This window comes from Gymnogyps californianus, chromosome Z (genome assembly GCF_018139145.2).
Source record: "Gymnogyps californianus isolate 813 chromosome Z, ASM1813914v2, whole genome shotgun sequence".
Classification (NCBI taxonomy): domain Eukaryota; kingdom Metazoa; phylum Chordata; class Aves; order Accipitriformes; family Cathartidae; genus Gymnogyps; species Gymnogyps californianus.
Genome location: NC_059500.1, coordinates 7,297,437 through 7,309,436, shown reverse-complemented (window position 1 = coordinate 7,309,436; position 12,000 = coordinate 7,297,437). Strand labels below are relative to the sequence as shown.

General features: G+C 44.9%; 1 protein-coding gene across 1 annotated transcript; it reads left to right on the top strand.

Moving 5' to 3' along the window:
* The first annotated feature begins 3,624 nt into the window (after positions 1 to 3,624).
* On the top strand, positions 3,625 to 11,236 carry ZCCHC9 (zinc finger CCHC-type containing 9). Its single transcript, XM_050912653.1, has 6 exons — positions 3,625 to 3,665; positions 4,016 to 4,389; positions 5,560 to 5,710; positions 5,990 to 6,082; positions 7,213 to 7,281; positions 9,441 to 11,236. Exons 2-6 carry the CDS (start codon positions 4,045 to 4,047, stop codon positions 9,554 to 9,556), a joined length of 774 nt encoding a protein of 257 aa, XP_050768610.1. The 5' UTR covers positions 3,625 to 3,665; positions 4,016 to 4,044; the 3' UTR covers positions 9,557 to 11,236.
* Positions 11,237 to 12,000: the final 764 nt, after the last annotated feature.

Here is a 12,000-nt window from a genome sequence, read left to right as displayed (position 1 = left end):
ATCACCCAGAACAAACCAAAGTCACTTGTCAAGCTTTGTAAAGAACCTGCCACTGTGACACGCTAAGCTTCACAGTTCTGCCTGTATCAAATACCAGACTACAGGGGATGTCTTTATATTCCTTTTCCAATTTACTAGTGTCTTTCTTTGGGCCCCAGAAACGCACCTGCATCACCGCAGTTTTGTAAAGCAGCTGCAGCACAGCTGTGAATCCCAGGGTTCACACGCAGAACATTTTTCCCTTGGTATTCCTTCACGATTTCTTACTACCATATCCTTCTTGCCCTTTTGCATTTTTCACTCCCCCGAACCAACATCACAGGCCCTGCCTGGCATCTAACCACTGCCACTTTTTGTGTTGGCCCTCCCAGATTGCCATCTTCCCAAGATGTGCTTCTTCAGAGGTACTGTCACAATCTAAGAGGACAACTCCCATGGACATGGACTGAGGAATGCTGACTTAGGCCGTGAATTATGCTATTGGACACAACAATGGCTGAACCAAAAAAAAAAAAGCAAGCATCTTTGAAGGAGAGAGAAGGATTCGCACATGCTCCTCTTTCTCTGGTTACTAACATCAAATGATTCAAACCACAATATTCCAGGAGACTTCATCCCAAGTTAGCAAAGATGCTACAGGATCCACTGCTCCACATTTTCAGTTCTGTTGTCTCAAATCTCCAAAGCATTTTATGTTTGTGATGGAACTATGAAGAAAGTCTCCTACAAGAGGCATTAGACTGTGCTGCTACAAACATTGTGCTGTGGACAGGCAATTTGCTGTCTGTTAGCAAAATATGAAAAAAAAGGCAATAAAATTTTACAATGATTTGCATAACTGCTCTCTTTCTCATTTTTCACCTGCTGCCTGTGTACAGCAGAGGTCCCAGACAACTAATGTCAAATTGGAACAAACCTAAACCAGTCCAAATTTAAGCAGGTATGGTCATTATGAAAGAAGTGATATTTGCAGGGGAAATACTGTCTTACTGATTTAGTAGGAAGGTATTAAACAGCCTCCTCCACTGCCTGCAAACCTGGTCAGTGATCCTAAGGGCCACTAATCCTGCCTAGACACAGACACATAAAATTTCAGACTGAAAAAGAAAGACAAGACATTTAATACTTCAGCAGAACAGAAAGCAAAGCAAGTCCCTTCTCATTGGTCTTGCTTATGCTGTTCTTCAGCTTTTCTCTACAGCCATTTCTGTGTGCAGTACAGCGACTGACGACCTGTCTGTTGTGAGCTCAGTAAGGAGGAAAGAGGAAGCTGCAGCCAAACAAAAACCTGCACTGAAGCGAAATGAGCGAGCAGCCTGCATGCACCAGGAGGCATGCCGCTGTCTCCACTTAGTGAAAATAAGCTGACAGACAGATGGACATACATAGATGGATGTAACTAAGTGTATGTGTGCATGTATATTCTTGTCATTTGACAAGTAAATCAATCCTCATCCACTGTAATACATAAAATTAATCTGGCCACATATGCTACATACAGATTAGCAGGCACTTCACTTCAGCTCTTTAAAAAAAAAAACTAACAACCATTTAAAAACCTTCTAACACAGCAATACGCAGCTATTCATAAAACAGCCTAATAAATACACAGAATACATATGCCCGAAATGTGTGTCACGTGATGTCCATGGGATCCTTGATTGCCTTTATCTTCCCTACCCTTGGGCCAGTGTCACCTGTTTCTGGTAGCCCTTTCTGGACGTATGAATCAGCTTTGGCCATGATTTCTAATCTACAGGCCCGCTGGCAGCATGTTGCAGGAACAACTAAGACCTCATGCTGTGGTTGAGCTGTAATTACATCAGCAAATTAGTTTTTTTAATTTTAAAATGAAAACCTGATTCTTTCTGATTTTATTTCCTAGCTTATTAACAGTGGCTCATAAATGGCATTCATCAATTATTTTTACCTGCAGTAAATGCACTATAATTATTCTTAAATCTGTGCTGCTTCTTACTGGCAGTGATGCAGTTTAACAGCAAGATCAACGCACGCCTTGTGCACACCTCCCTCTAGTGGACACAAAGCCCCGGAAAAGCAGCAAAATACAGCAAGGCAATTTCTCCAGGGAGACAAAAACATTAAGGATAACTAATAAAGAAGGAATGGTGCCCAGCTGTCCCTGTAACATCAGTTCAAGATTACCAGGAAAGGTAATGGAGATTCAGTGAAATGCTAAAAATACAAGAAACAAAAGACTGCCTTGAGAAAAAAAAAATCTTACTGGATTTATAAGCATTTATTTCATTGCTAAGCAGGGACCTCTAACAATATAGTCCTGGAGATCGACTTTGTGAACCTTAAGGGAGTGGTTTGGAGAGCAAAATGTGTCATAAATTATGTTTCAAAGAGCTATCCTCCTTGCAAAAGCCTGCTGTGAATTTTTCAGCTGAAGGTTTGAATCAGCTTCACTGCTGCACAATGGAGGTAGGCACCACTTTGGTGCCCCAGGATTGCTCTTGGTGAAAGATAAACCCCACATAAACAAGACTGACTTTACTGAACAATATGAGCATTTAAACTGGCGTAACTCCACCAGCACAGCTCCCCATCTGCAAAGAGAGCCTGGTATAAAACCGTGAAGTATGCTAGTGTCAACACTGTGAGAGTGCAGCTGCATCCAGGGAGGAGTCGGCACAGGCCATGGCCCCAAGGTCAGGGCTGTCCCACACATGCTCAGCAAGCAGGCCCACCAGTGGCAGTGCCCCAGCCTCTGCAGCCTCCCCTTCCTCGGCAGCTCTGTGGCACCCCAGTAACATCACCCTGCGCTGTGACTGGGGCACGGCGTGGCGCTCCCCGACACACTGGGATACACGAACTCAGCTGGCACCAGCTGCGGTGCCCGTTCACCCGCTACGCTTTGAGAAGCCGACGTGCTGTTGGCAGCAGGGCTGTGCAAGGAGAACAGTACGTGCACAGGGTCAGTACGCTGTCCTCCGCTCCTCCGGCTGCTCCCTGGGAGGCACAGCTGCCTGCAAAGGGCTTATATCCCACAATCTCTTTACCCCTGCAATAAAGAAGCTAAACTTCTCTGGAAGCGGTGCTCTTCTCAAAGCGCCTTCACAAACTGCAGACGCATGCTCACTCCAGGGGCACGTCTGTTTCAACGAGACCATGCCGAAAACAACCGTACACACGTTACTCGGTTAACTAGCAAGTGAGAACACCGCGGGAACACCGCATTTCGGCGGCGCAGCTAAGAAGAAGGGGAACATCACGACGCCACAGGCGCGCCGCGGCCTCTGGGCGAGGCAGAGAGCCGCTCCCGGGCCAGCGCGGCCGGTGGACTTTCCCCCTCGGGAGGCGCTTGCCGCCTCTCCGTAGGCGTTCGCGGTCGGACCGGCCCCGCCGGGCGGCGGCACCTCCACCTCGCTCCCGAGACGGGCTCCGCCGCGCTGCCCTCACGCCCGCCTGCGGCGCCGCCCCGGCCCTGCCTCAAGATGGCTGCGGGGCGCGGAGCCAGAGCGGCATGCGGCGGCGGCGGCGCGCGGAAGTGACGTCAGCGCCGGGGCCCGCGAGACGCCCGCCCCGCCCGACCGGCGGCCACGGGGGACTCCGCTCCACTTCCGGCGGGCGGCAGGAGAGAGTGGCCTGGCGCGGAGGGCCGCTCTGTGAGACAGTCTCTACTGCCGCGGCGGACTCGGGTGAGCGGCGTCTCCGCGGCCGCTTCAGGCCGGGCCCCTCCGCCGCCGGGCCCCGCCGGCTGCCGGGGCGCCTCTCGGGACGGGCTCGGCAAGCCGCCCCGGCAGCGCCGCCGCCCTGGGAGGCGGGCGAGGGGCCGGGCGGGGGTGAGGGAGCGCGAGCGCCAACGGGCGCGGGGGGGGGGGGAGAGGCGGCGGGGGGGGGGGGGTCGCGTCATGGGTGCAAACGGTGTCGGGGTCGGTCGTGCCCCGTGGAAAGGCGCCTCGGCGAGGGAACGGGGGCCGTGTTGTGCGCCCCGCGGGGCGGGGGGGGGTGCGCGGGCCCCCCTGTTGAATGGCGTGCGTCTGTTCAGGAGCTGCCCGGGCCGCTGCCGGCCCCGCCATGACCAGATGGGCTCGCCGAAACGGCGCTGCCGGCGGGAAGGCGCTGGATGCCACCCCCTGGGAGGAGATGGTGAGCGGCCCCGGGGGGCGGGAGGGCCGCTCAGGCCCTCTCTCCCTGAAGAAGGAGCAAGAGAAGAAGAAGAAGAAGAACAAAAAGAAAAAGGACTATCTGAACGAAGACGTTAACGGGTTTGCGGCGTACCTGAAGCAGAGCTCGCGGGGTGGCGAGGTGGCCGAGGCAGACAGCGCTGGGTTGGAGAAGGAGGTAGCGATAGCCTTGAAGAAGGACAAGCGGCGGGAGGATAGGAGGCTGAAGAGGCAAGAAATGAAGAAAAATGCCATGGTGAGTTCTGCCTTGAGTCATGGGTGTTTGCCTGTCCACGGCAGCTTGTTAAAAACTTCGGAAGAGCTCTGTGTGGAAAACACAGACTCCCTACTCTTTCCTGATACTGCCGGGAGGTGGTTCAGTGAGGAGGCCAAGTGCCTTACCTGCTAGAAGCATAGCGTGTGCTAACTGACATTTCTAGATAATAAAGTGAACTTAAGTATCTCAACTGTGAAACAAACAATGAATTTCAGCTGAAGTCTTAGCCTTTAGCAGGGCTTTTGCAGTTCAACACTGTTCTTGCTACCCATTGATGAATTCCCAGCCCCTCTTGTCTCCTGGGTGAAACTAATTCAGTGCCTTTCTATATGTAATTCATCAGTACAATGTTCCTGCTGTTTTGGGACCTCTTTCTGCAGTGCCTTCTGCTTGAGAATTGGAGTGGGATCTCCAGCAGACTCTAATGAGACTGTCTAAAAGCAGTTATCTCAGCACAAACTTATGCATTCAGCATAAATTTATGCTGAATGTAATCTGGGAACATAGTAAAGAGAGTTACTACTAATTAATCTGAGATATCTAAGTTCTTCGTGAGTAAATTACAGGACTGGTGCAACATTGCTTATATTTACCTAAGCACTTACTGCAGTAGTGCTTAACGAGCTTGGGGAACTGTGCTGTAGTCAAAATCAAGTATCATCGTTCATCCAGGGCACTCAGTTGTCAATGAGTGAATACCCCGTATGGTGTGTTGTTGGTAAAAGGAGGAAAGTACCCATAATAATATGGTTTAATGGCATAGACCACTGACAGTTATTTTGTGACAGGGTACAATGTCTCTTTTGTCTAGCTCTTTTTCCCTGAGGAGAAAATCCCTTGATATGTTTGCCTTCTAAAAAGCCAGGCGGTCTTATTAGACTGGGATTTTCAGGTCTTTGAGTGCCATTCACAGAATCTTGTCTTTTTATTTTAGAGTAACCTCAAATCTCAACACTAGAGATACGCATCTGATAGTACGCTCAAGGTTGCAGCCAAGAGAAATAGTGGTCTAGTAAAAGTCTACTGACTATAGGTGATAATCAGATAATAGGAGTAAGTGAATTCTTTACTAGTGTCACCTACAAGTGCTGTGTTTTGCTATGTGAAGTGTCTGTGAAAATGCATATAACTTAATTTTTATTTTCCAAGGTATGTTTCCACTGCAGAGAACCTGGCCATGGTGTTGCTGATTGTCCTGCAGTACTTGAAAGTCAGGATATGGGTACAGGAATCTGTTACCGGTGCGGATCCACAGAACATGACATCAGCAAATGCAAAGCAAAAATAGATCCAGCGGTTGGTATGTCTCAGAAATTTGTGTTTTTCAAGATGCTTTGGTCTGAGTTTCCTGACTACTGAAATATAAGCTCTGTGTTTTAGTAATTTAACTGTTCTGAGGAGGTAGGTTAATATGTTTAAAGGAATACAATATTGTAACAATGAACCTAACAGTGTAAGAGACAGTATAGTCTTTATAGTATAATACTGTAGGAAAATATTGTCATTATAGTGTGTTCACAGTTGTCTGTGACTTTACAAAGTTTTTAATATGGATCATAAACTGTATGGGATTTTGCAGGGGCATTTCCATATGCAAAATGTTTCATCTGTGGTGAGATGGGGCATCTATCAAGGTCATGTCCCGATAACCCCAAGGGATTGTATGCCGAAGGTGAGTGTACTAATTTGCTAAAACCAAAACACATTTTTCATACTTACCTGATATGGAACAAAGTAACATTGCAAGTGAATGAGGATCTGACTAAAATGAATTTCTGAACATCTTCTGCCCTTGGTAAACGCAGATTAATTCTGGGGAATTCACTGTTAATATTATTACCTAGGGATTTCTGTTTTAATTGTAAGCTTAGTGTTAAATGACGAGATTAGATGCAGAGTATGAGAACTTGCTTGTGCTTGCAATATCGAGAGGCACACAAAGAAACAAAATCATAGTAGGCTGTATGTATGTAGTCAGTGTGTATTTAAATGTACATATACCAAAGCATGTGGTAAAAACATACTCTCATACTATAGCGTAAGACTTTTGGAGGTGTTCACGCAAAACAAGGCCTCTTACTAGAAAAAGGACATCTTCAGTTTAAGTGACTTTAATGAGAAATGTGATCCAAGTTTGAAGATTTCACTTATATGCTGCTCTGCCTGATTTCTGTGTTGGCACTAACAAATAGCATTCTGTCTCCCAGTGTCTCCCAGTACAAACTTGAGGTCTGGCAAACTCAAAAGAGTGGTCTTACAACACAGTTAAACTGGAAGAAAATTCACTTTACTTTCAATGTTTGGATTATGAGTAGAATTTATGTTTCATATCTCAGTACCTGCAGTTGGATTACCTTCTTCTCAGGAGCTCCTGTTAGTTTCAAAAGTTCCTTTGAGTATGAATTTCAGCAGAATTCAGCTTGTTTCTCAAAAAAAGAGCTTCCAACAAATCAGAAATATTCAGTATGTGGTGACTGAAATTTGTAGTATGTGATGCCTTACAGAGCAATGTGATCACAAACAGCTCTGTCCGTCAGAGGAAGCTGTGTTTGCAGGCTTCCAAAGCTGGCTGCGTATCCGCTCTGCGATGTCGTATTGTTGTGCCAAGGAGTGCAGACCTGTCCATAGAGACGTTTCCTTATCTTATTTACAGGTTGCCACTACAGATAAATAGAACGAGTTTTTTCAGTATACATATAAGAGCAAAACAGTGTAGGAGGGTTGTTTTGTGTTTGGGTTTTTTGTTGTTGGGTTTTTTGGGTTTTTTTCCACCAGATGCATAAAAACTTTCTCTCTTAACAGGTGGCGGCTGCAGACTTTGTGGCTCTGTGGAGCACTTCAGAAAAGACTGTCCGGAAAAACAGAATGCAGGTGAGATGCAGGGGAGTGTACAGAGTGGAGTTTGAGTGCACAGCTGAGTGATGTTTATTTACTGCTTTGCTTGACTTTGGTCAGGAAAAAAGGATTTGAGAAGAGAACTTGCAAATAGCAAAGATTACCTTCCTTTGGGAACCAGTGCTTATATTAAGGCGTATGTGGAGGAGGCATTAAGTTGCAATGCGAAGGTTGACCTTTCCGTTAAAAAAAAAAACAAACCTGACTTGTGGGTTTCTGAAGATATTACGAGCTAATGTGTATTTGTTAGCCAGTATTTATACTGCTGTTCACAATTTAGCTGTAGAACAAAACTGGTTTCTTCTTTTGATGATTTCTGTGTGAAGTGGTGGAACTGAATATAATGTCAGTTGCAGAGTGGTGGTACTGCCAGCTTGTAAAAGTTGCGTGTGCAGGCAAGTGTTCAGGTCATTCAAGGCAGGAGAGAAAGAGGAGACAGGAGATCTGTCCAGCTGGATTCACCAGCTAAGAAGCTGCTTACTTACATGTTCTTCAGTTAACCATGTGGGTGGAAAAATTACATTATATATAAACCCCGCCCCCTGCGCTAAGGCAAAAGTGTCAAACAAGGGTTTGAAGAATGGTTCTGTTACTGAAGTGATGGTACATTTGTGCATTTTTCTACTTCATTTGTATGGCTTATAGAACTTCAGGGTTAATAATATGCCACTTCTGTGGAACTTATGTAGGAAATATTTATGGAGGCAATAGAGGCCTATACTTTAGCCATTTTCTGTATCTGATCTTGTATATATGATATTGTTGCATCTGAGACCGTAGGTAACGTTCTAGTTGTATGCTGCTTTGCTAGTTTAGAACAAGTGAGATTGAGTCTTAACCGATATGACAGAAGTTTCTGATATGAAAAGAGTCTTTAAAATTTCCCCGGCTCATCAGCCATAGCAGGTTGTTGAGCAGTGCCCACTCGGATGACTGCTGAGTTGAAAGCCTGTAACATAGCCCTTGTTGGACTTCTGCATGCCACATTTATGGCAAACTACCTTTGTGTGGTTAACACTTTTTGCAAACCAAAAACCTGTACAGATGCACTAGGAGAAAACAAGTGTTTGTAGGGAATGACATTGCTCCGAGCTGGGCCAGCTGCTACCAGGAAATGGCAGTCTTCTGTTGTTAGTGCAATCCAATGCAAGTCTTTCTGCTCTCTGGCAGTAGGGCTCTAAATTATATGTGAAGCAGAACTGGAATTTTTTTCTGCCTTTTTTTGGGAAGTTCTATGTCCATAATGAAGACTGACAATTGCTGTTTAATTTCCCAAGGGACATCTTAGTCTTTATGCTGATGTTTCAAAACTAGTATTGCTGATTAAAAATAGTTGAATTAATTAGAACTGTGACACCATTGGTAAGAACTGTAATATTCTTTGAAATCAGTTTGCATCATGCAAAGTACTTTTAGACTACAAGAAAATAACTGATAGCTGGCAAAGAAGTTTAGGCACTACAGCTTACAATTTCTTCAGGTAGAGTTATTTGGGCTGCTTTAATATACAGAAGGTAATCCAAGTAACCATTGATTTACCTGTGTGATATTCTTGGTATGATTTGATTTGTTGCTCTCAAAATTAGATTGTCATTCAGAAAAGAAATATCAGTTGGTCAGCAGTGTTTTCTCAAGGAAAGGGGTGTGAATTTGTCTAAACAGCATTTAAACAGCAAAAGGATGATGTTCATTATACGCAGGGATGTGAGTTGAGAAATGTAAATTTGCTCTGTTGCCTCTAAGCCTCCTCAGGCTTAGTTTTTTCATCTATATAATAGAGAAGGTCTTTCCTTTATAACCAGAGATGCTTGACATATTCTGAAATCTTCATCATAAGAGTTATTTGGACTTATGTGGGAGCTAATGTATCTGCATACTCTTTGAATGTTTCTTTGGACAGTCAAACAGGAAAAAACATGTAGTAATGATTTCTGAACTTTGACAATCTGTGTGGTGGCAGAAATTTAAAAAAAAAAAATTGTGTAAGGAGAGTTGGCTTCAGAGCTAGAACTAAACGAACAGATCTTTGGTGAATTAATGACAGGCCGTTGCTGGTCAAATCTTCCTCAAATGCGAAAGTTTGATACAATGGTAATGCTTAGCCTTTCCATAATCTCATGTCTCTCACTCTACAGATCAGGTTACGGTTGGGCGATGGGCCATTGGAATGAGCGCAGATTATGAAGAAATGACAGAAACACCAAAGCTGCAAAAACCAAAAGTGAAAGTACCCAAAGTTGTTACTTTTTGAGGGCCTCTTGGCTCTAAACCACAGTTAGCCTGCACTGCTTCACTCCAGAGTAGTGACTCCACAGAGTGGATTGCTGGTTCCAGAAAATCAAGCAGACTGCTGCTGCTAAATTATTTTGTTCCCTCTCGTTTTTCCAGTTTGCCTCCCAGACTCACCTAGCTTACTGAAAAGCTGGGAACAATGGAAATACAGGAAGTGGGTATTTTATTTTTATATATCTCTGCTGAAATACAGCATTCTGTCTGATTCACATTCCCTCTCGCTGCCAGCTCTCTGAAGAGGGAAATTGGCTTCTTCTCATCACAGGGATTTGGTTGCAGTAACCAAACAGGGTATGTGCATTTCATCATGGGGGTTTATGACCACTGGATTTTGGTGGTCAGTATTGTTACCTTAAGCGTGCTGCTTTCACTTACCGGAGATGAACACAATCATGCTGATCTTACTAAGAGTATTTCTTTGAAAGGGATTGTGGGTATTTTCTGAAGAGTCTTGTTGGGTTCTGGTTTGGCTTTGCCTTCTCCTTTTAGAAAGAATTGATTTCTTGCTTTGTATGTGTCAGCTTGAGCAGTCTTGTGGTCAAGTTATCAGGTAAACCCTACAGCCTGTAGAGCTGGAGGGGTGCGCTTCCCGCTACTCCTGGCAGGTCAGGTCAGATATGTACATGCATTAACCTGATTGTTTATGCATGTTGGATTGTTTGAGTATTTGTTCACTAATAGAAACAGAATCATGTCCTTCCTCTGATACCCATCGTGAAATACACCTGAAAAAAGTTGGCGAGCAAGTGAGCAGCTTGCTTATTTTCTTTACTTTTTTCAAGTGCTCAAAAATCTTCAGTGTTTCTATCCCTTTGTGCATTGGGAGAAAACTTTGCTTTGTATTACACATGCCTGCTTAATGGCAGATTTATTTATTTTTAAATGGAGACTTGCAGCCTGAAAAACTGCAGCCTTAGAAAAACTGATACGTACTAAAAAACGTTACAAAACCAACTCAAAACAGAGTTCCTGCAACAGCTGTCCAAATACTGTAGTAACTCAGCCTGTGCAGCCAGCAGTGGTAGCTTTGACTTGTGTCTGATCATCTCACCTAAGATGAACAAGGAAGCACGATGTTACTGGAGCAGTGCGCCTCGAGCTCACCTCACATGCGGCGCTTCATTCTGAACCGGCATCTTGACATCATTCTGGGCAGCACGGGCAGGTGCTGCACAGGGTCTCTGCGCAGTGCTCTGCTGTGCTGTGTAGGCACGGACCTGCGCCCCTGCAACATCAGGCTTCTCTGTCCTCTACTGCAGCTGTGGTTGCCATCAGACAAATACTTCAGTCTCCCAAAAATCTTAAATGTGCCTTCTAAAAACTTCAGATTGCATTATACAGTAATAAGCAAGTCCTTGAGGGAAGGCTACACAGTGGTAAAGCTATTGCTTCTAAAGAATTAATTTACCTTTTCAAGAAAAGTGTTCTAATGGTCCATACATCGCCTTGGTGAGAACATGGAAGGAACATCAGAGAGCAAACTTGAGCTCAGGACTGGGTTTTGAGGTGCTTAGGACCAGCCACGGAAACCATAGGTTTGGAACGTACTTTTCTTACTGCAAGAAACAAATACAGGAATTTAATTGTGTGGATATATTTTGTATTTGTACGTGTTAATTATTTTTAATAAAATGCTGCTAAAGAATACAATAGGTAGAGCTCTTACTTCACGTTTCCTGGTTCTGCTCTGGATACAAAGGCACGTTAAGCTGACGCAGATAGGGCATGTATATTCAGTTTATAATAACCAGAGCACCCATCTAAATGGGGAAGAGGAGTGGATGTGGATGAAATCAAGGATTAATTGAAGAGTTTTAATTAACTATTGGATTAAAGCTCAAAGCAGTATCACTTTAATGCGGACATTTTGCAACAGACATTTATCCCAGCTTAAAAAGTGTTTCCCTTTCTATTGAGTAAGTATATTGTTTAAAAAGCATCTTTTTAGATCATTTCCTGTCTTTAAAAACTTGATATTGTAACATGTTCTTTTACCCATAGGAACCTGGCTTTCCTAGCGGTACCAGTACTTCCCAGAGAAGGGGCTGGTGTAGACAGCGTGGTGTGTGAGTTGTGGTTTCAGAGCGCAGCCTCTTCTCCCGAGGAAATGGCTGCTGCAGGTCTGTGGCTCTGAGTAAGAACATGGTCACCCAGTTGTGCTACTGCAATCTGAGGCAGAAGCGGTCCCTTTGACAGACTGCTTAGTTACATGGTGTGTGACCTGTAAGTTGGAGGAAAAGAAAATTGACTGTTCCCTTCCCACAGCTGATCACTGTCATCTCTGCTTGGCGAACGGGACTGCTAAAACCAGGATGACTGAGAGGGCAGTTGTGGCAAAAGAAATCCCGCAAGAAGCGGTGGATTAACCTTCATTCTCAAAATGGTGGGGCACAAGCAGGGCAT